The sequence below is a fragment of the Chiloscyllium punctatum genome, chromosome 7 (genome assembly GCF_047496795.1).
Source record: "Chiloscyllium punctatum isolate Juve2018m chromosome 7, sChiPun1.3, whole genome shotgun sequence".
Classification (NCBI taxonomy): Eukaryota; Metazoa; Chordata; class Chondrichthyes; order Orectolobiformes; family Hemiscylliidae; genus Chiloscyllium; species Chiloscyllium punctatum.
The window spans coordinates 82,573,475-82,598,496 of record NC_092745.1 but is presented as its reverse complement, the minus strand read 5'-3'; the positions used below and the strand labels follow the sequence as shown (position 1 = coordinate 82,598,496).

General features: G+C 40.3%; 1 protein-coding gene across 2 annotated transcripts in view; it reads left to right on the top strand.

The window, feature by feature from the left end:
- mysm1 (Myb-like, SWIRM and MPN domains 1) overlaps positions 1-25,022 on the top strand; it is a 104,763-nt gene that overhangs the window by 25,177 nt on the left and 54,564 nt on the right. For both annotated transcript variants that reach the window (XM_072574216.1, XM_072574215.1), the window contains 3 exons: positions 8,874-8,949; positions 15,777-15,875; positions 22,401-23,212. In XM_072574216.1, coding sequence (XP_072430317.1) covers positions 8,874-8,949; positions 15,777-15,875; positions 22,401-23,212 — 987 coding nt within the window. The remainder of the gene's footprint in view (positions 1-8,873; positions 8,950-15,776; positions 15,876-22,400; positions 23,213-25,022) is intronic.

The window sequence follows — 25,022 nt, the reverse complement described above, 5'->3', positions numbered from 1 at the left end:
GGGCCCTATGAAGTATCTTCAGCTGGATAGCCTGAGTTCTGTTACAGATGGTGATTCTTCTGGCGTTTTCCCAAATGCCATTCCACGTTTCGATAGAGATTTCTTGTCCCAAATTCTGATCCCATGTTTTAAGCAGATTGTCCATAATCCCGGTACTTCATCATGTAGTAAATGATAAATAGTACTGACAGAAGATACCCCCATTGGTCGTAGTACTCTACATTCTCTATCTGATTTATAAAGACTATCTAATAACGTGGTCTTCTGTATATAATCTCGAATTTGGAAGTATTGAAAGAGGTCTCCATTAGGTAATCCGAATTTCTGACACAGCTGTTCAAAAGACATCAGGACCCCATCTTTAAATAGGTCCCCTAGACATGAGATACTCCTGGATCTCCAGAGTTTAAAAGTGGCATCTGTAAACCCCGGTTGGAATCCCCATGCTCCCACTATCGGCACATAGGGGGATGTTTTATCTGAGTTGCCCTCATTTTGCCACATTATATTCCAAGCTTTAATTGTGTTTAGTATTATAGGGTTTTTACAGTGATCCATAATGATTTTCCTCATGTCTGAAAATAAAAGGTTAATAAGTGGGCATTTTACTTGAGAACCCTCGATGTCCAGCTAGATTGATTGCGGATCAGACAAGACCCAATCAGCTATGTTACTTAATAAGGAACTTAACTGATATTTCCTAAAATCTGGGAAGTCCAATCTTCCCCTTGCCTGTGGAAGCTGTAGCTTCTTCAGCTTAATGAGGGGCCATCTATGATGCCAGATAAAGGAACCCAACCAGCCATATAATTTACGTAGTGCCAGCCTCGGCAACATCACCAGAAGCATTCTCATAGGGTATAGGAGACAGGGCAGGACCTTCATTTTAATTAGTGCTATTCTACCCAGCCAGGAAATTGGAAGGTCTCCCCATCGCTGGAGATCCTGCCTTATCCTTTCCAGTAAATGCACAAAGTTAGCCTTGTACAACTGACCAAATACTGGGGTAATAAAAATGCCTAAATATAGGAAACCCTCCAGGGACCACTGAAAGGGAAAGTGGGATCCGTCCACTAAGTGGGGTATCATAGCAAGGCCACCCATTGGCATAGCCTCCGATTTTGAGAAATTAATTTTATAGCCTGAGAATGCGCTAAATGTATTAATAACTTGGATTAAGCGAGGTACGGACATCAGAGGATTACTGAGGAATAGAAGAACATCATCTGCATAAAGGGTAATTTTATGTTTACCTGTACCAATCCTCGGGGCGAGTATATTAGGATCAGCCCGTATAGCTTCTGCTAGTGGTTCAATTATTAGCGTAAATAACAATGGTGAGAGAGGGCATCCCTGACGACAGCCCCTACCCACACTGAAGCTATCCGAACCTAATCCATTGGTAACCACAACTGCTTTGGAATCACTATACAATGTTGAGACCCATTTGGTAAACACCTTTCCAAAGCCAAACCTTTCCAATGTGTAAAACAAATATGACCACTCAACTCTATCGAATGCCTTTTCCACGTCTAATGAGACTACTACTCCTGGTATCTTTACCTGATGGCAGGCTTGAATCATATTCAAAACCCTTCTAATATTGTTGGATGATCTACGGCCCTTAATAAACCCCGTCTGATCCTCCTTTATGATATGTGGCAATACCCTTTCTAGTCTCAATGCTAATGTTTTAGAAAGGATTTTAAAATCTACATTTAGCAAGGATATTGGTCTGTATGACGCACAAGCTTCTGAATCCTTTCCTTTTTTAAGTATAAGAGAGATATTTGCCTCTTTCAGCAAAGGCAGGAGACAGCCCTGACTGTATGCATAGTTATACATGTCCATAAGGGGACCAGCCAATATTCCTGTAAATTCTTTATAGAATTTAGCTTGAAAACCATCTGGGCCAGGTGCCTTACCGCTCTGAAGTTGCCTGATTGCGTCAAGTATTTCTTGGACTGTTAGGGGAGCATTTAAGACCGATACCTGTTCCGGAGTTAGGTCCGGAAAGGTCAATTTTTAAAAAAAATGATTGCATCCTCCTAGTCCTGTCTTCACAATCCTGCGATTTATATAAATCAGAATAAAATTTTCTAAAGATTGCATTAATCCTTTTATGATCATGAGTCAAAATACCTGTACTTTCCTTGATAGACGTGATAGTTTGAGGGGCCTTTTTTTCCTTTGCAAGAAATGCTAAGTATCTACCTGGTTTGTTGCCAAACTCAGATAACCTTTGTTTTGCGAATAATATTACCCTCTTAGCCGTTTGAGTAAGCGTGGTGTTTAGAGCTGTCCTAAAGGCCGTAATCCTTTGCAATTTAATAATAGAAGGTCTATCAGCGTAAGCAGTTTCAGCAGCTTTTAAGCAAGCTTCGAGCAGGCGCTGTTGTTCTCCCTTTAATTTTTTCTGGGTCGCTGAGTAGGAGATGATCAAACCTCGCAAGTAGGCTTTGATGGTCTCCCACATCATTGAAGGGTTGCTAGCCGTACCTAAATTAATTTCTAAAAACGTTTTAAATTCTTGAGAGAAGTACTTTACAAATTTACTATCTTTTATCAGGAAGGGGTCCATATGCCAATGCTGAGGGGATGTCCCGTTTTTCCTCGCCTTGATTTCCATATATACAGCAGCGTGATCGGAAATTGCTATACTACCTATTTTACAGGATGATATGGAATTTTAAAAAATCGAGGGGGGCAAAAAAAATTTCAATTCTGGTATGACATTTATGTGGATTGGAGTAAAAAGAAATACCCTGTGGATGAAGACATCTCCATACATCTACTACTCCTAATTTTTTGTTCAGATCCACCAATTGTCTAGATCTTGGAGATACTCCTGCAGTACTCTTGGGAATCCTATCTATTTCCGGATCCATAATACAATTAAAGTCTCCCCCTATAATTCTATAACGGGCACCAAGAGCCATCAATTTTGAGAAGGCTTCCGTTATAAATTTAAAAAGGTGTGCCAGGGGGCAGTACAAATTTAAAATCCCATATTCCTCTTCATTTATAAGGGCTTTAATCAGAATATATCGTCCAGATTCGTCTTTTATCTGATTTAGGATTTTGAAAGGGAAATTCTTCCGAATAAGAATAACAACTCCCCTACTTTTCGAGCTAAAAGAAGAAAAAAAGGCCTGATCAAATCCACCCTGTCGTAATTTCAAGTGTTCTTTATCCAACAGGTGTGTCCCCTGTAGGAGAGCTATATCAACTCTTTCTTTCTTGAGATTTGATAATATTTTCTTCCTTTTGACTGGTGAATTACTCCCCTTGACATTCCAGGTGCACCACCTAACCGACTGATCAACCATAATTGTCCGGGTAAATCCGAGACCCCTCGGGAGGGAAACCCCATCCAGAACATCCCGAGCAGAGAGCATACAAAATTCACAAAAATAAAGGCTCTCTAATACACTCACAACAGTATAATAAAAAAACTATTTCTAAATAAAAAACACGTACTTAAATGGAGATTTTCCCCCTTGTTCCCAGGGGGTGTCACTTCCTTTCCAAAGGTCCATCGTATCCTCTCCCAATCAGTGCCCCACCCTTGACCCATGCGCTCCTCAATAGGATGAGGAGAATTCAAATATACTACAAAGCTAGAGTTAACAGTGAGCACCCTACCCCCCCCCCCACCCACCCATACCAGCACCTGGATATATTTGGTAATGTTAATACCATGTATAAACATATATAACTATAAAATTACAACCTCAACAAGTAATAATTAAATATAATAATACAAAATAACAAGGGAAAACAACCCCGCTCCTAGAGACAGAGGTAAAATAGAATAAGGTAACCACCTCCCCCCACTAACATTAACTAGACCCCCTGACTTAAATAGAATAATTTTTAAAAAACCCAAGGTGGGGGAGAAAATTGTTAAGTAGAAAACAACTAAATAAATCCCTCTCCCACCCCCCAAGATAATATTAAACAGTAAAGTTTAAAAAAAGGGAAAAGGGGGGGATATAAACCGGAGTGGGGGAAAGGCAAACCAACATCCATTATCTCTTACAATTTATCTTAGAGAGTCCAAAAATTCTTTAGCCTTTTCCGGCGATCTGAAGTTATACACGGATCCTTCATGGTTAAAGCATAACGTCACTGGGTAGCGTAAGAAGTACTGAATATTTAAGTCCCTTAAACACTTCTTCGCCTCATCGAATGCCTTCCTCCTTCGGACCAGAGCTGGGGAAAAGTCCTGGAATAACATGATCTTGGATCCTTTATAGATCATGGCTTGGTAAACTTTTCCAAGATTTCTAGAGGCTTCTAGGAGTATCTGCCTATAGCTGTGCAGCCAGAACTGGACCGGGCGTATTGCGACCTGGTAGGCCCATTCTACCCTTACCTGGCCTGATGCAGCCTCCAGATTTAAAAGCTGTGGCAGCCACTGTTCGAGAAACGCTGTAAGCTGGCCTTCCTCTTCTCATTTGGGAAGGCCCAGCAAACTAATATTTTTTCGACGACCTTTAGCTCCGCCCCTCCAACTCGGCGCTCGATTTCCTTAATATCTCGGTCGTGCTTTTGCAGCGCGGCCGAGAGTGAGTCCCATCGACTTCGGGATTCTTCAATAAAAGTGTCGATCTTCACATCCAGTTTGGAGATGATTTCCACGACGCTCGCCACCGTAGGTAAGTCCCCCGGGGGGGGCTGCGGACGCCTCTGCTGCAGCTGGAGAGGGTGGGGGAGGGGTTCCTGCTTGCTGAGAGCTGCGGGCTCCCTTCCCTTTAGTCATTTTTACTGAAGATTAAATTGTTTAAATTTAATACTAAGCAACTAATTAAATTAAACAGCTATTTTAAATGATTTGGTGAGTGTGGTGAGGGTGGGTGACCCACTTTGCCCAAGTCTTGGGAGGAGCACTGTAGACTCAGACTTGCTGGGTTGCTGCCATCTTGGATCCCCCCTCATCCATCTTATTTCTAATACTTTATGCATTCATATATAGTATTTTTAATTTGTTACTGCCCTCACCCTTCCTATCAACCCCTATTTCACTCAACCTTAAGGCATGATCCCTTTTTGAGTTTTCTGTTTCATTGATACCGTTGTCTTTCTTGACTTCCCTTGTTCTAACTTTCCCTTCAATTTCCTTCTTAAACTTCCAGTTTGTCCCCTCCCCCCCCCCCCCCCCCCCCCCCCCCGCTATTTAGTTTAAATGCAGCTGTGTTGCAGTAGCAAATCTGCCTGCCAGAATGCTGGTCCCCAACCTATTAAGGTGCAAACCGTCTCTTTTGTATAATTTATGCTTACCACAAAACATACCCCAGTGATCCAAGAATCTGAATCCTTGCTTCTTGCACCAGTTCCCCAGCCACATGTTCAAGTCCATTATCTCCCTGTTCCTGGCCTCTCCAGCCCAAGGAACTGAAAGCAAACCGGAGATAACCACTCTGGACATCTTGCTTTTCAGCCTTCTTCCTAGTTCTCCGAAGTCCTGCTGTAGTATGTTCCTCCTCTTCTTCCCGACATCATTTGTGCCGACATGTACCACCACCTCTGGCTCTTGACCTTCGCACTTGAGGATTTCCTGCACTCTGTCTGCCATGTCCTTAATCCTGGCACCAGGAAGGCAACACACCATCCTTAAATCCCGCCTATTGCCACAGAAACCCCATTCAGTTCCTCTCACTATGGAATCCCCTATCACCACGGCTCTGTGCGATGTCTGACTCCTCGGCTCTGCCTACATGCCAACGTTTGATTGACAGACCTGACTGCCTCGCGGACTGGCAGTGTCATCTATCTCTACTGTTTCCAAAAGATTCAACTTGTTACTGACAGGTACTTCCCCCGCGGTCTCTTGCACCTGTCTCCTTTAGACAATAGACAATAGACAATAGATGCAGGAGTAGGCCATTCTGCCCTTCGAGCCTGCACCGCCATTCAATATGATCATGGCTGATCATTCCTAATCAGTATCCTTTCTGCCTTCCTCATCGTCTTCTCTCTTCTGCTGTCTTCTGGTATGGTCGATGTAATAACCTCGCTGAAGGTCCTGTCCAGAAGGATCTCGTTCTTTCGGATGAGCCTAAGGTCCTCCAGTTCTTTCTTCAGTGCTGCAACTCTGTCAGTAGCTGAACATGCACACACTTCCCACAGATATACGAGCCAGATATATCAGAGTCATTGACCTCCCAGATCATGCACGTAGCACACTGAACCACCTGGGCAGTCATGTCTTCACCCTCTTCAACTGTGGCGTAATCACTTCACTCAACCTCCTTGTCAAAGTCTCCTGAGCTAAAGACTCTCTCTTCTCTCAACAGGAACTTCCCTGGACTCTCTTTGTGGGGCAAGTCTGTGGACTTTAAAGTTAGGTTAGAGGAGGAGGGTGGGAGGGAGGCCCTACTTTGCAGGACCTGGGGTCTAGAACACACCCACTCAAATAACAATCACTTACCTTCCCAACTGGCTCTGCGCTCCGACTTCACTTACGCCCAGCTCCCTTGTCAAGGAAAAGATCATATTAGCATCAAGAAAATAAGAAAAATAAACCTTCCGTCATTGTAATTTTGAGAACTGTTGATTTAGTATTAAATAAATTTGAAATGAAATATGATTCCTGTTTTGCAGCATTTTAAGTTAATTTGCTTTGATTTCAAGCATCAGTTTTGATTGGAACTTGAAGATTGCAGTTTGAATGCCACTGATTTTAAGGTTTGCCTTATCGCTCTGTGATTTTATTTAAAGTGGACATACAGGTAGAAAAGAGGCAGCATTAAATGTCAGTTAAATCAAATGGGACTCAATTGTTCTCCATAATGAAGACTTTTGTAGAATTATGAGTTGGGGATAGGAGACTAAACCTGAATTGTTTATGTTTTTGATTCAGCTTAATGGGAAAATGTATTAAACATGTACAAGACACAACTAACTTCAATGCAATGCTCCTGCATTATTTGTGGAAAGTCCGGCCCTTTTTCTACCATCTCAGAATCTTGAAAATATGGTTGCATTTTGCATCAATGAATTATCAAAGCAGTTATTATTTCAGCTTATACTAACCAGCTAAAGAAATAATACTTTGCAGTTGTCTCAATAAACTTCAAAGCTTGCTAACCAACCAGTTTTGAGGAAAGCTCATACCAGACTTAAAATGTTACTTCTATTTCCCTGTCCACAGATGCTGCAAACCTGCTAATTTTCCCCAACCTTTTATGTTTTAAACTGTAAAGTACTTTCTAACTTATGATTTACTGCTACAGTGGTTGAAACAAATTTTTAAAATTTTCATTAAATTTGCAGGAATTTTTCTCACTTGCCCCCCAGTATTTGCAAATTAAAATAATTTGAAAGCATATTTATTTTACTTTTTAATAAACAATGAAATTAATTCTCTGATAATATAGATCTTGTGAACAACATTAAAGTATTTTATTTTGCAGCCAGTTTGTTATTTACATATCTCCATAAAAATACAGCTGTGAAAAATTACATAGATGGCACAAGAGCAACTAACCGAGAGACAAAAACATTAGGTCTAAAATACCTAGATACTGACTGGTGGTGGGAAAGAGAGTAGCATTGCAGTGAAGCATAAGCATAAAGCAGCAGCAACAGAGGACAATGAAGGAGACAGCAGGCCAGAACAATTAGCATATTAAAAACAGAGGGTTAGCAATTGAAAAAAGGCCTTCAATTTACAAGGCTGGGAAAATGAAGCAAATTCAGATTCAGTGGAAACCTAGAATCAGTAAATTGTGGTGCTGGAAAAGCACAGCCGGTCAGACAACATTCGAGGAGCAGGAGAGTCAAATTTCTGACTCTCCTGATGAAGAGTCTATGCTCGAAATATTGACTCTCCTGCTCCTCAGCTGCTGCCTGACTGGCTGTGCTTTTCCAGCACCACACTTTTTAACTCTGATCTCCAGCATCTGCAGTCCTCACTTTCTTCTCCTTCAGTGGAAGCCTAGGCAGCTGGAGAAGGCACAGAACTGGACACTAACAAGGAGACACTATTTTTATACAAAAACACAGAAGAGGAAACCCTGAAATGCAATTGTTTTTTTAAAAAAGCGTCAAGAAGGTGCATCCTAAAGTTGAAAATTAAGTCAAACATTAACTTGTCTGAACAGAAAAATCACTCAAAATATTAATGGTGGTTTTTGGAAAATGTGCAAATTTTCCTGATCACCATCATGGTAAGTAATTTTATTGTGGCAGGCTTGCATAGATGGTTCTACATTTCGGACGAACATAGGAAATTATAGGCTGAATAATGACAGTATAAAAATGTGGCAATGAGAAATCAAGTTACCCAGAAGGGTATATGAATGTGCTCTATTTTAAAAGTACTTTTATCATCTTAGTTTCATACTTAATAAAGCTGTACCAGAATATAGTTAGTATAACTTTATGGTTCTGAATTCGTTAAATGGCTTTATTATTATACTTATGACCTAAGTTTGAAATATGCCACAATTAATGCTTGTTTGAACACTTTGGTGATAGTATAACAGTTGTTAACCAAAGAGAGTAATTCACAGCATAAAAGCACAGTATTTCAAGGCTGAATTAAAAGCATATATATTTAATCAGAATTGGAAAGCGGATGAGAGTTTGAGAGAGAGGTTGGATGGAGATTGGAAATATAATTATTCATTTGGCATTATTTGTTAACATGAAAAAAGGTTCACATACGATCTCTATATTTCTGTACTACAAACAGTATTTGCTATTTGCTAGGTTCTCAAGAACTATAGTAAGTACAGTTTTAAAAACTTGTTTTGCCATGCCTCAAAAATTGTGTAATTGCTTCATGTAGTACTAAAAAATAACTTGTTTTTTAAACTGCATAAAACTGAATTTAGTTCACATCTTGGCTTCAATTTCTACCTTAGGACTCCAGGAACAACAAGCAGTTCTTGGCCAGCACGCTGGACAGCAAAGGAGAAAGAACTTTTTGAGCAAGGGCTGGTAAGAGACTGAAGGAACAATTAAGTAAAGCGGTGATTTACATAGAATTAAGAGCTAAATAATTCACCCAGAGTTCTTATGATTACGATCCAGTAAATCCCTGGGCAACAATTGCATGTGTGAGGAACAAGGATGAGGATTTAATTTGGTTTGGTTGTAATTCTCTTTATGGTGTAATATCCTCACACTTAGACAGCATCTCCTTAGATATTGGCATAGGTTGGAGAGCTGCCAACACCAGTGAATATGTGATCTAAAGACACTGGAGAAAATTGGCAAAATAACATTCACTTTTCAATTAATTGTAGGACGGTATGTTTTGTGGCCCAACTTTTACATAAGTTGTTCTTCATTTCATACATGCTGCATGTAACATCTAATCTTAGCTAGTGTTATAAATAAATTGTAGGAGTTAAGAAAGGGTATATTATGATTACTTTGTTATATTGTCATTGATGCAAAAATTAGGTCAATAATTTTTATTTTGAAAGCATATACAAAAGCAGGCCAGCATCATCTCCTTGGGATTGAATGCACTGACATTGAATGAAAGTCTGTTCTCTCCACCATCCCTTAAACTACTGCAAAGACCCTCAAGCTATTTCAGAGTGACTGTAAATTCACAACATAAACAGTTCTCAAGTTGGAAATCACAAGTATTCCTTGGGTGGGAGAATAATCAGAGAGTTATCTTTAAAAGCTGTTAAGGCACTGTTGTTGGGGAAAATTGTAATTTAACCCATTCTTTGCACTCCAACAGAACCAATTCAAACGATGAAATCCCAGTGTATAATGCGAATGGTTTGTTCTTTCATATTGTCAAGGCTAGAGACAGCAGAACTAACTAGTAGACATGATGCAAGAACACAGATTGGGATTTTATTGATATTAATTCATGTTAATTTTCAATATTTGTTTGGTTTTACCATTGTTTCAATTATTTTAGGTAAACAAAACATTTGTTTGAAAACTTAACAGTAATCCAGAGAACCCAGTGAAAGGGCGAGATTCTTCTGGTTACCACTCCATAAAATTGGCCAAACTGAACCAACCCATTGATACATCTAACTTATTTAGAACATAGAGCATAGAACTATACAGTGCAGAACAGGCTCTTCGGCCCTTGATGTTGTGCCGACCTGTGAACTATTCTCAGCTTGTTCCCCTACACTATCCCAAAATCATCCATGTGCTTATCTAAGGATTGTTTAAATCTCCCTAATGTGGCTGAGTTGACTACATTAGCAGGTAGGGCATTCCACGCCCTTACCACTCTCTGCGTAAAGAACCTTCCTCTGACATCTGTCTTAAATCTATCATCCCTCAATTTGTAGTTATGCCCTCTCGTACAAGCTGACATCATCATCCGAGGAAAAAGTATTTCACTGTCTGACCTATCTAATCCTCTGATCATCTTGTATATCTCTATCAAATCCCCCCTTAGCTGCCTTCTTTCCAATGAGAACAGACCCAAGTCTCTCAGCCATTCCTCATAAGACCTTCCCTCCAGACCAGGCAACATCCTGGTAAATCTCTTCTGCACCTTTTCCAATGCTTCCACATCCTTCCTGTAATGGGGCGACCAGAACTATACACAATATTCCAAGTGTGGCCGCACCAACATTTTGTATAGTTGCAGCATGATATTGCGGTCCCAGAACTCAATCCCTCTACCAATGAAACCTAACACCCCGTATACCTTCTTCACAGCATTATCCGCCTGGGTGGCAACTTTCAGGGATTTATGCACATGGACTCCAAGATCCCTCTGCACATCCACACTACCAAGAATCTTTCCATTGACCCAGTATTCTGCCTTCCTGTTATTCTTTCCAAAGTGCATCGCCTCACGTTTATCTGCATTGAACTCCATTTGCCACCTCTTAGCCCAGTTTTGCAGTTTATCCAAGTCTCCCTGCAACCTGTAACATTCTTCCAAACTGTTCACTACTCCACCGACTTTAGTGTCATCTGCAAATTTACCAATCCATCCACCTAAGCCTGTGTCTAAGTCATTTATAAAAATGACAAACAGCAGTGGTCCCAAAACAGATCTTTGTGGCACACCACTAGTAACTGGACTCCAGACTGAATATTTTCCATCAGTCACCACTCGCTGCCTTCTTCCAGAAAGCCAGTTTCTAATCTAAACTGCTAAATTTGGATTATCCCTCAATTCCTTGCCTCAGCATTTTGTCCATCAGCCTACCATATGGAATCTTATCAAAGGCTTTACTGAAGTCCATGTATACCACGTCAACTGCCCTACCCTCATCTACATGCTTGGTTACCTTCTCAAAAGACTCAATGAGGTTTGTGAGACACGCCCTGCCCTTGACAAAACCATGTTGACTATCTGAAATCAAATTGTTGCTTGTTATAATCCTTTCCTACAACAGAAGTAAGGCTGATTGGTCTATAATTACCTGGGTCATCTCTGATGCCCTTCTTGAACAATGGTACAACATTTGCATCCTCCAGTCCTCAGGTACTAAGCCTGTAGACAATAATGACTCAAATATCAAAGCCAACGGCTCTGCTATCTCCACCCTAGCTTCCTAGAGAATCCTCGGATAAATCCTATCCGACCCAGGGGACTTGCCTACTTTCACTCCTTCTAGAATTGATAACACCTGTGCATAACTAACCTCGATCATTTCTAGTCTAATATCTCATACCTCATTCTTTTCCTCCACAATATTCTCCTTTTCCTGAGTGAACACCGATGAGAAATGTTCATTTAGTACCTGTCCGATCTCCACAGGGTCCACACTCAACTTTCCACTTCTGTCTTTGGCTGGCCCTATTCCTACCCTAAATAAAAGCAAATTACTGTGGATGCTGGAATCTGCAACCAAAAAAGAGAAAATGCTAGAAATTCTTAGCAAGTCTGGCAGCATCTGTAAGGAGAGAAAAGAGCTGACGTTTTGAGTCTAACTGACCCTTTGCCAAAGCTAAAAAAAGGAGAAATAGGGAGGTATTTATATTAGGCTGGGAGAAAGTGAGTCATGGCTCCAGAAGCAAAGGTAGCAAGAAAGAGGTGATAATAGTGCATAGAGAGATTATAGGGAGATTAGGAGCTGTGAATGACCAGGGCTGAAGCCAATACTATGTGACAAAATATGTGGGGGATGGGGGGGAAGGGTGAAGCAGAAGCAAAATGGAAAACAGGGGAGAAGGGTAGCAAAGGGGGAAGAGGAGAGGAAAAAGGTGATGAGAGAGTGGGGAGCAAGAGAAAGAGAGACAATCAAGAAATAAAAGGTACAGAACAGTGAAAAAAAAATTTAAAAAATAAAATAAATGAAATAAAATTACGGAGCAGAACGAAAACAGAGGGGTCATGATGGGATAATCATCTGAAGTTGTTGAATTCAGTGTTGAGACTGGCAGGCTGTAACGTGCCTAGTCGGAACTGATGCTGTTCCTCCAGTTTGCGTTGAGCTTCACTGGAACATTGCAGCAGGCCAAGGACAGACATGTGGGCACGGGAGCAGGATTGTGTGTTGAAGTGGCAAGCCACGGGAAGGTGCGTACTGACCGAAGGCGCTCAGCAAAGCGATCACCCAGTCAGCATTTTGTCTCTCCGACATTGGGGGCAACGAATGCAGTAGACCAAATTGAAAGAGGTACAAGTGAAACGTTGCTTAATCTGAAATGAGTGTTTGGTGTCTTGGATGGTGAGCATGGAAGAGGTAAAGGGGCAGGTATTGCACCTTCTGCGATTGCATGGAAAGGTGCCATGTGTGATGGGAGAGGTGTTAGGGGTGATGGAGGAGTGGACTAGGTTGTCCCGGAGGGAACGATCTCTGCGGAATTCCTACCCTAATCGTCCTTTTATTCCTCACATACCTATAGAAAGCTTTAGGGTTCTCTTTTATTCTATTTGCTAAAGACTGCTCATGTCCTCTCTTTACTCTTCTTAACTCTCTCTTTAAATCCTTTCTGGCTGATCTGTAACTTTCTATCACCTAATCTGTACCATCTTGCCTCATCAACACATAAGCCTTCTTCTTCTTAACAAGAGATGCAATTTCTCGGTTTCCTTACCTTATCACTTCCTCCCTGCCTGACAGGTCATACCTATCAAGGACACGCAGTATCTGTTCCTTAAACCAGCTCCACATTTCAGTAGTCTGCAGCCCCTGCATTTTGCTGTCCCATTCTATGCATCCTAATTCTTGTTTAGTCGCATTATAATTGCTCTTGACCTGTGGCATGTACCTATCCCTTTCCATCGCTAAACTAAACGTAACTGAATTATGGTCAGTCTCTCCAAAGTGCTCACCTACAACTAAATCAAACACCTGGCCTGGTTCATTACCCCTCTTGTCGGCCCTTCGACATACTGTGTCTGGAAACCCTCCTGTACATATTGGACAAAAACTGATCCATCCGATGTACTAGAGTTGTAGCATTTCCAGTCAATGTTGGGGAAGTTAAAGTCCCCTATAATGACCACTCTGTTCCTTTCACTCCTACTCAGAATAATTTTGCTAATCCTCTCTACCACCTCCCCAGCACTCTGTGGAGGCCTATAAAAAACTCCCAAGCAGTGTGACCTCTCCTCTCCTGTTTCTAACCTCAGCCCACACTACCTCAGTAGATGAGTCCTCATCAAATATTCTCAGCCACCGTTATACTATCTTTGACTAACAAGGCCACGCCTCCCCCTCTTTTACCGCTTTGCTTGTTTTTAATGAAAGATCTAAACCCTGGAACCTGCAACATCCATTCCTCACCGTGCTGTATCCATGTCTCCAAAATGGCCACAACACCAAAGTCCCAGGTACCTATCCATGCTGCAAGCTCATGATAGTAACGTTAACTTTTGACTTTAAATTGTTCTGCAGCTGTTCTTGAAGTAACCTATAGTTATAACATTCCTGCCATCTATTAAAATCACTGGCTATTGCAAATTTCCCGAATTAACATTACCTTTATGGCCATTGTTGCTTAGGCACAAACATTTTGGTATTAGTGGGCTCTTGGTGATCTGGTGACAGCACAGAATATTAGTACATTAATGTAACATTGTTTGATTCAAATTATCTGCTTTATGTAGCCTCTGATGGAAGAAAGAAATGTGCATATAATTTTAATTTAGTTTTCAAAATTAAAATCTTTTCACTCAGGAGACCTTCTGATATAAACTCATTACATGTGAAACTGCCTGAGGCACTGACATTGCTGCTGCTTCTATTTTAACACTATCATGTGCATTTCTCCATTATGTCAGAAAACATTTAATTGTCAGTTTTGTGTTATCATCATAAATTTCCAACCATTCTTTTTACAGTTTAATAAATACAGCACAAGGACTGCAAAGTATTTTGGATAATCAATGTAGTCAGTATATTTGAGTAATATTCACTTTATCAGTTCCAGATTAGGTTCATGAATCAACTGGAGATCTGAATCTTTCAGTACATTTATTACTTTAATCATTTTTTATTAAAAGGCAAAATGCTGTGACTGTGTGGGTTTCAAAATATTTTTTGTCTGAAATTTTGGTAAGCACTTGTCGTAATAAGATTTTACTCCAAATTATACTTCATCTCCAGTCCCAGTTATGATTTTGATAACCAATAAAATGGTCCAGAAAGATGTTTTCCTGAAGGGCTGGCAGCATGATGTCCAGCAATTCAATTAAATCTGACTTCAGTGTGTAAATGTAGTTTGATAAAAGTTATTCATTAAGTGTATTGGAGAAGTCATTGCTAATATCAACATATTTATCGAGTAGTCAAGAGCAGTTATTTATTTCAGTCTCATGTCTAGCTTGGCACTATTTTAAATTGCTTTTTAATGGTAACAGCAGGAAAACAGTGTAGGTGAATCTATCTCATTAATGTAGTGTCCATTTTTGAATTAATAACTGCATGCCAAACTTTTATTTCATTTTTATAACAAATTTCTCTTGTTAATTTTGGAGGCTTTGGTAAAATGATGAAAAACTAATTTCTTTAATGACTCCGAAAAGATAAATATAGATACCTCCTTTAAAATCATTGCTTTTTGGTTGAGACAGTTAGTCTTATATTACACAGGAGCTCTGCACCTTTGTACGCAAAATGATTTTCTGTATCTAGAAAATGTCTGAATTATGCTTAAATGAGAGTGTGAAAGTTGAGGTATATTTTAGCTTTCATATAAATTTTAAGAGTTTTTTTTATATGTCAATTCACACTCATATGACTATCAATTCAACTTCCAGGAATCAGGGATATGAAGCAGAAAATGCCTGGAACTATGTTAGAAGATACAAATCATCTCAGTTTTGAGTGAGAAGCAGCTTGTGTTCATTCAGGCTACAACCCCTAACTGTCCAAATCTTTTAGATTGTCAATGGCACAACATAGCAGCATCAACGGAAGCATTTTCCAAGTTATTACAATGTGGTTTAACCCCACCCTCAGGAGTATGCTATTTTCTTGTGGTACCTGTGTTTTGTCCTTTTTTTGTTTCTTCCATTTCTCATATAACTGTCTTTGTGTAATGTGACATGACTGACAGCAAATTAGGTTGTCAAGTTTGTGCTCATATTGAATTGTAGGCATCTGTACATTGAGGATCTCTATTCTGTCTGGCTGGAATAATACCTTTACACAGTTGACACAAAGAGATGACATTTATATCACTTGTCTTGCCTGGATTTGACATTCCAGAGCAAAATGCAATATGCTAACCTATTGTGTCATCTTATCCTTCCTTTTTTATTCTAATAGAAACTGTAGTCATAGCTTAAGCTCTATACTGCAATTTATGTTGGATTTTCTTTGAATGGTTTAATAAGCATGAGCTATAAAATCAACTTTGTTTACTTTCAGGCCCAATTTGGTCGAAGATGGACAAAAATTGCAAAGCTAATTGAATCACGAACTGTGCTGCAAGTGAAAAGTTATGCCAGACAGTATTTCAAGACAAAGGTGAACTTGGGCAAAGATAACTTTGCCTTTATGTGCTATTGTTTTTAGGTCCTATTCTAATTGTATCAAGTTTTTCTGGGGCACTATCGCATGGATACAGTATCTCTCAGGCACCTTTTAATGTACAGGTATTCTCTTTGACAAGGATCAGTTAGACTCAAAACGTCAGCTCTTTTCTCTCCTTACAGATGCTGGCAGACCTGCTGAGATTTTCCACATTTGCTCATTTTCTCTTTTGGTTTCAGATTTCAGCATCTACAGTAACTTGCTTTTATTAGGTATTCTGTATGTGTTGACTATAGACGGAGTGTGGGTTGACACTTAATTTGATGACCCCAATTTTTTTACGTTCCACCTAATCACTATTGATCATTAGATTACCAGAACCAATGTCCTCTTAACCTAAAATGAATGTGTGTTCACTAAGGATTCTAAAAGGTAATAGACAAGACTTGTTCTTTAAGCAATAATGTGCATGCATGGCCATAACAAAATTTCAAAGATATGAGCATTGGAAAAAGATGTGCAATGCAGAACAAGTAACTTTTAAAGGGAACATTGGTGTAAACCCTAATCGATTGCTTTTTGTCCTTGCCTAGATCCAGTACTGGTAGATGTAGCAACCTCAACTGATGTCATAGCTGACAGCAAATGACTGGGCATGAATTGCGCTAGCACCTGTAACTATTAGTCTGTGTGTCTTAGTGCCATACGAAGAGCTTCACTTACTAGCTAAATGAATGTAGTCGATTCAGTATATCAGGAACATGTTTATGTAACCAGCTTGAGAGTGTCAAATAATAATTTACATCTTAAGTTGGTGTTTGTGGAGTTGTCACGTGGCTTTAACCCATTATTTTAAACTTGTTAAACCTCATCTTTGCTGAAAAAGTATTGATATATCTAAACATTGGCATTTATTAATTCAAAGTGAATCAATTCAAGTCAGGTGACAATTCAGTTTTGTACTAAATTTCGACTGTCCTATGTTGCTTATTTTAATTCATATTGCATCATTCAAATGTTTTTATACACATTATGTAACCTATGTTTCACAAAAAAACTTAACTGTGATGTGATTTTTTTTTAATCAGCATCATGTCATCCTTACTCAAAAATACTGTTTCAACGATTCGTAATACATCTGTGATGTTTTCATATAGGGCTCACTTAGTTGCATATCACTTATTATTTCCTAAAAGAAATACAGTTAAAAATGTATAAGCTAAGTACGTTGGAGAATTTTTACTCTCTAACACATCTGAATTGGGGTTGGATGAAATGTAAATTAGGTAACAGCTGATTCCAAGGCTGCAAAAAATTACAAAGAGATGTGAACACAGCCCAGTCAATCACGAAAACCAGCCTTCCTTCTCGTGACTCCATCTATATTTTCCGCTACCATGGGGAATCAGCCTACATAATCAAAGACGATTCCTGAAGAAGGGCTCATGCCCGAAACATTGATTCTCCTGCTCCTTGGATGCTGCCTGACCTGCTGCGCTTTTCCAGCAACACATTTTCAGCTCTGATCTCCAGCATCTGCAGTCCTCACTTTCTCCTCTTACATAATCAAAGATCCTTCCCACCCCAAGTTGTACTCTCTTGCACCGTCTTCCATCAGACACAAGTTTGAAATGAATACCAATAGATTCAAGATCAGCTTCTTCCCTGCTGTTCTCAGACTTTTGAATGAACTTCTCATGTTAGAGGTGATCTTTCTCTGCACCTTTTCTGTAGCTATAACACCTCATTCTGCATTCTGTACGAATGAGACTCATGGTTGGTGTGTTGTTTCCCAGGTTCCAGGGTCCGTGATGTCTCGGATTGTGTCTTTGGGATCCTGAAGGGAGAGGGTGACCAGCCCCAAGTTGTGGTCCATGTAGGTACCAACGACATAGGTAGAAAGAGAGATAGGGATGTAAGGCAGAATTTCAGGGAGCTAGGGTGGAAGCTGAGAGCTAGAACAAAGAGTTGTTATCTCTGGTTTGCTACCCATGCCACATGATCGCAAGGCGGGGAATGGGAAGAGATATCAGCTGAACACGTGGCTGCAGGAATGGTACAGGAGGGAGAGTTTCAGATACATGGATAATTGGGGTTCATTCTGGGTAAGGTGGGACTTCCACTAACAGGACGGTCTTCACTTGAACAGAGGGGTACCAATATCCTGTGTGGGAAATTTGCTGGTGCTATTTGGGTGGGTTTAAACTAGCTCAGCAGGGGGATGGGTACCTGAGGTGTAGTTCCAATGCACAGGAGGATGTGAGTAGGGAGGGCATGGACAGGATTTCCTGGTCACAGGAGCAGACAGCAAGCTGGTTTGAAGTGTGTCTACTTCAACGTCAGAAGTATCCAAAATAAGGTAGGTGAGCTTGCAGCATGGATAGGTACCTGGGACTTCGATGTTGTGGCCGTTTCGGAGATATGGATAGAGCAGGGTGAGGAATAGATGTTGCAGGTTCCAGGGTTTAGATCTTCCATTAAGATCAGGGAAGATGGTGAAAGAGGGGGGAGGTGTGGCTTTGTTAGTCAAGGACATTATAATGGTGGCTGAAAGAACTTTTGACAAGGACTCGTCTATAGAGGTGGTATGGGCTGAGGTTATTAACAGAAGAGGAGAGGTCACACTGCTGGGAGTTTTTATAGACCTCCGCAAAGTTCCAGGGATGTGGAGGAGAGGATTGGCAAAATGATTCTGGGTAGGAGTGAAAGGAACAGGGTGGTCATTATGGGGGACTTTAACTTCCCCAACATTGACTGGAAATACTATAACTCTAGTATGTCACATTTTGTCCAATTTGTGCAGGAGAGTTTCCTGACACAGTATGTCGAAGAGCTGACGAGAGGGGGGAGGCCACACTAGATCTGGTGCTTGGTAATGAACCAGGCCAGGTGTTTGATTTATGGTAGGTGAGCACTTCAGAGAGAGTGACCATATTTTGGTTATGTTTAGTTTAGCGATGGAAATGGATAGGCATGTGCTACAGGGCAAGAGTTATTGATGGGGGAAGGGCAATTATAATGTGATTAGGCAAGACTAAGGATGCATAGAATGTGGTAGCAAAATGCAGGGGATGGTGACAATTGAAATGTGGAGCTTAAGGAACAGATATTGTGAGTCATTGATAGGTATGTCCCTGTCAGGCAGGGAGGAAGTGATGAGGTAAGGGAACCGTGGTGTACTACAGAAATCGCATCTCTTGTTAAGCGGAAGAAGGAGGCTTGTTTGTCAATGAAACGGGATGGGGGTTTAGATGAGGCGATGGAGAGTTACAGATTAGCTCGGAAGGATTTAAAGATAGAGCGAAGAAGAGCAAAGAGAGGACATGAGCAGTCTTTAGCAAATAAAGGAGAATCCTAAAGCTTTCTATAGGTATGTAAGGAATAAAAGGATGGCTAGGGTAGGAATCGGGCCAAAGACAGTGGGAAGTTGTGTGTGGACCCTTTGGAGATCAGAAAGGTGTTAAACGAATATTTCTCATCTGTTTTCACTCAGGAAAAGGAGAGTATTGTAGAGGAGAAGAATGAGATGAGATATTAGACAAGAAAGCATTGAGGTTAGTAAGGAAGGGTTGTTAGCAATTCCAGAAGGAGTGAACGTAGGCAACTCCCCTGGGCCAGATGGGATTTATCCAAGGATTCTCTGGGAAGTGAGGGAGGAGGTGTTAGAGCCTTTGGCTTTGATCTGTGAGTCGCTATTGTCTACAGGTTCAGTACCAGAGGACTGGAGGATTACAAATGTTGTGTCTTTGTTCAAGAAGAGATGTCCCAGGTAATTGTAGACCAATGAGCCTTATGTCTGTTGTAGGAAAGGATTATGAGAGAGAGGACTCATAATCATCTAGCAAGTAACAATTTGATTGCAGATAGTCAACATGGTTTCATCAAGGGCAGGTTTTTGAGAAGTTGACCAAGCATGTAGATGAGGGTAGAGCAGTTGACGTGTTGCACTTGGACTTCAGTAAAACCTTTGATAAGATTCCACATGGTAGGCTGTTGGAGAAAATGCAGAGGCATGGGATTGAGGGTGATTTAGCAGTTTGGATTAGAAACTGGCTTTCTGGAAGAAGGCAGCGAGTGGTGGTTGATGGAAGATATTCAGCCTGGAGTCTGGTTACTCGTGGTGTCCCACAAAGATCTGTTTTGGGACCACTGCTGTTTGTCATTTTTCTAAATGACTTGGACACAAGCATAGGTGGATGGGTTAGTAAGTTTGCAGATGACCCTAAAGTTGGTAGAGTGGTGGACACTGTGGAAGAATGTTGCAGGTTGCAGGAGGACTTGGATGAACTGCAGAATTGGGCTGAAAGGTGGCAAATGGAGTTCGATGCAGATAAATGTGAGATGATTCACTTTGGGAAGAATAACAGAAAGGCAGAATACTGGGTCCTGGAAAGATTCTGGTAGTGTGGATGTGCAGAGGGATCTTGGAGTCCACGTTCATGGATCCCTCAAAGTTGCCATCTAGGTTGATAGTGACGTTAAAAAGGCATACGGTGTGTTAGGTTTTATCGGTAGAGGGATTGAGTTACAGAGCCTTAATGTCATGCAACTATAAAAAAGCTAGTGCAGCCACACTTGGAATATTGTGTACAAGTCTGGTCGCCCCAGTACAGGAAGGATGTGGAAGCATTAGAAAAGGTGCAGAGGAGATTTATCACGATGTTGCCTGGTCTGGAGGAAAGGTCTTATGAGGAAAGGCTGAGAGACTTGGGTCTGTTCTCATTGGAAAGAAGGCGGCTAAGAGGGGATTTGATAGAGATGTACAAGATGATCAGAGGATTAGATAGGGTAGACAGTGAAAGTTTGTTTTCTTGGATGATGACATTAGTTTGTGCAAGGGACCTTAGCTACAAATTGAGGGGTGATAGATTTAAGACAGATGTCAGAGGCAGTTTCTTTACTCAGAGTGGTAAGGGTGTGTAATGCCCTACCTGCTAATGTAGTTAACTCAGCCACATTAGGGAAGATTTAAACAATCCTTGGATAAGCACACGGATGATGATGGGATAGTGTAGGAGGATGGGCTTAGATTAGTTCACAGGTTGGTGCAACATCGAGGGCCGAAGGGCCTGTTCTGTGCCATATTGTTTTATGTTCTTTTACCCTAATGTAATTAAGTAAAGTATCATTTGTCTGGATTGTGCACAAAACAATACTTTCACTGTATCTCAGAACATGTGACAATAATAAATCAAATCAAATCTTCATAATATTAACCTTGGGAAACCTGGTTCGGGAATCAAATACAACTTCAATTAAAATTAAGTTTTCTTGTGGTACCAGTTGGGGCTAAGTGGCGCAGGACTCCTTCCCTGTCAGTGGATATCCTTGGCTGTCCTGTTCTACCTTACCCACTCCACTCCACTGCACAACATGCCCATGATTGGGGAATGACCCTGATGACTCCGTTCCCGGAATGATAAGATCAACAACAACCACTGTAACCATACTTTCTCCCCTTCTTACTCCCACATACTCCAATTAAAGGTGCAGCAGATTATTTTACTGTTCTTACAGCATGTAGCCTATTCCAGGGTGTTCTCAGCCCAGCAGGGAAGCAAGCCCATCAGTGTGACTCCTAGATGGGGAATGTTTTGGCAAAGTCAACAAACATTGTAGGCTAAATGCCTGCTCCTCAACCTACTCATTCGACTATTGTTAAAATTAGATGTAAGTTGTATATTAGTGTTATTCACCAAGTTTTTCTGGAATTGTGTCCATGTCAGTAGGTTTTTATGGATTCTGCAGTATGTTACACTGTCAACATTGGTACGTGCTACAATTTAGACAGTCTCAACACTTGATTTCAAATGTTTCACAATAGGAAACTGAGGTGTGAAGACAGGTAATAAATACCCCACTGCTGTCACAATAAGGGTATGATTGCAGGCCCAAAGATCTCTTGACTGAGCACAGCCAGTAGAGTTGAAGGAATGTCACTGATGACTTTCAGGATCGTTATGGAAATAACGAAAATGAAAAATATGTCTTGGAGTTATATTTGAAAAAATCTTAGAATCACTTTGTAAACTAAACACTATCAGGTACTGTACACCTGAAGCTTGCATACAGTTTCTTAGGGCAATGGTTTAGTTTACCTTGTATTTAACTAATTCCAGCTCTTTGACTTGTGAAAATTAAAACCTCTTGCTCTTTGAAAGAAAATTGCATGTGATTTGCTCTAGAATTACCATCTTTGACAGCAAACCTGCCAAGGGATGGATTAGATTGGACTTGTCTCAAAGATGGTAATTCTAGAACAAATCAATTTCTGCAACTTTCTTTCAAAGAGCAAGAGGTTTTAATTTTCACAAGTCAAAGAGCTGGAATTAGTTAAAATACAAGGTAAACTAAACCATTGCTGCTGTGCTTTTGTTCCCATTGTTTTAAGAAAACTGTATATGTGAATTGTAGTAGGAAGTGATTATAAATTCAATCTGTTGGAAGCATATATCCATGTAAGAGTCTAGGGTTTTGAAACATTTATGTGAAGTGTGTATTTTTCTTTTAATTTCATAGGCAAGAAATGAAAACCCTGTGGAAGAGACAAGTATCTGGTCTGCAAAAACATTTGTGTCTGGAAATGGTGCGAGCCTTTTGAAGATAGCATCAGAGCATTACAGTCCTACATTAGCAAAAGGTCAGGTTTATCCCACTGTCAATACTGTTAAGATTGAGCATATGTCTGATGATGAAGATGTGGATGTCATGGATGAAACAGATAGTGAGAATAATGGGCTTCAGGAGCAGAAGGCAAGAGAAACCCAACTTGCTTCAAAGATGGATGAACCTGAGGTGACTACTTGTAACAGTGCATCTGGAGTAGATGACACTCCCACTTCCACTGCGGTTTTGCAAAAATGTTTCCAGATGACAGACCAACAAGAAATGTCCAAACACGATGTCACAAGTAGTAATAAAACTGATAATTTGAAGTTCATGATTGATAGTCAAGAAAATGAAAGATCAGTAAAAACAGCTAATGTAGACTTTATAGGCTACAGCAAATGTGGACATTCTGTGGAGACCAATGAAGGATTAGTAATGCAAATACCTGATTTTCTAGAGTTTAACCAATTAGAGGAAAAAGAGAAAATCCATAATGATATCTGTGCATACAGTTTGCCTGAATCAGTTTGTGAAATGGAAGGGGATGAAGAGACCTGTGATAGCGAAGGAGAAATTTTAAAAACTCCCACTCAAGAAGTAATATTGGACAAAAACACGATCACAGAAGATGAAAAACAAGCTATCCCTGAGTTTTTTGAAGGACGATCATCAAAAACACCAGAACGCTTTCTGAAAATTCGGAACTATATCTTGGATCAGTGGTAAGGAAGGGTAGTGTTTTAAAACCATTTACGAAAAGTTTCATAACATGTCTGATAGAGTTTTCAGTTTTTAAGGTAATGAATTACTTTGATTCTCTAACCAAATCAAAGCATGTTTGAAATTTGGTTTTGCATTATTTTCGTATGATTCAGCTGAGATGCTGGCGGGTGGGGGGTTAAACAGGATACCCCTGAAATTGGATATGGATATTGTATTATGCAATTATTTTGTGCTCATTTACAATGAAACAGGAAGTATACGAATTAGGTGCTCTTTGCTAATTATAATGGTTGTGACATGCAATCAGCACTGAATGTGTTGTGAGTGTATGAGGCCAGCATTATATATAGCACTATTTCCTGTACACTAACCTTTATGAACATCTGTAGACATGTTTCACAAACTCAGCAGGAACCAGTAGAAAGTGGCAAGCAACTACTTGACAAAGTAGATAATTTTTTTTTAAACTCGTGTGATCTAGATGTATCAGTGGGCCCATATGCCATTCAGAGAGTTATACAGCACAGAAACAGACCCTATGGTTCTTTGGGTCCATGCAGAATATAATCCCAAACTCAACTAGTCCCACCTGCCTGCTCCTAGTCCATATCCCTCCAAATCTTTTCTATTCATGTACTTATTGAAATGTCTTTTGAACATTGTAATTGTGCCCTCATCCACCACTTCCTCAGGAAGTTCATTCCACATGCGAACTACCTTCTGTGTAAAACGTATGTCCCTCACATCTTTTTTAAATCTCTTTCCTCTCACCTTAAAAATGTGCCCCCTAATCTTGAAATTTCCTATCCTCTGGAAAAGACACCTACCGTTAACCTTGTCTATACCCCTCATGATTTTATAAGTTTCTATAAGTTCGCCTTTCAACCTCCTACGTTCCAGTGAAAAAAGTCCCAGCCTATCCAGCCTTTCTTTATAATGCAAACCTTCCATATCCGGCAACACCCTGGTAAATCTCTTCTGAGTCCTCTCCAGCTTAATAATATCCTTTCTGTAAGTGGGTGACCAGAACTGGACACAGTCATCCAGATGAGGCCTTACTAATGTTGCGTACAATCTCAACGTGACTTCCTAACTCGCTCATCATACGTTCAGTTTTTGCATATTGAGGAGGGTGTATTAACTAGAATGGTGAGGTTTACAATCGTGTTGACTTAGTGTTAAAAGCTGACTAATGTCTACCTACATTGTATACTTCTGGCATATACATAATACGCCCACATTAATGCCCTCAACAATATACTGTTTGTAATGAGTTGTGTCTGAAGGGCAGGAGCAATGTGGACACCATTTTTTTTCCGAAACAGTACCTCTTGTATCAAAGTTACAAGGGCTGTGCAGCCAAATTCTGTGTCCAATAAATCTACTTAAATAATATGACTTTGTAGCTTGATTAGAAATGCTTTTCAGAGTTCTTAAATAATTTTAAACATGGTCACTTTATTTAATTATTGTGATGGACAGGTACTTAATTATATATTTCAACTTGATAAAAAGAACAGGAATAAAAACCTTTTATGTGGCTTCCATTTTAGTTGATCACTCTTTGATTACTCCAGGGTACTGTGAACTGGTGAAATGCTCCCTACGGACTGGGAAGTTTGTTTTGAATTTTATTTTTCTATTAGTGGGTTTTCCAGGGTCATACTCTAGATTAGAGTCCTGCTGGAAAAGCAGAGCAGGTCAGGCAGCATCAGAGGAGCAGGAAAATCGACGTTTCGGGCAAAAGTCCTTCATCAGGAATGAAGGCAGGGAGCCTCCGAGGTGGAGAGATAAATGGGAGGGGGTGGG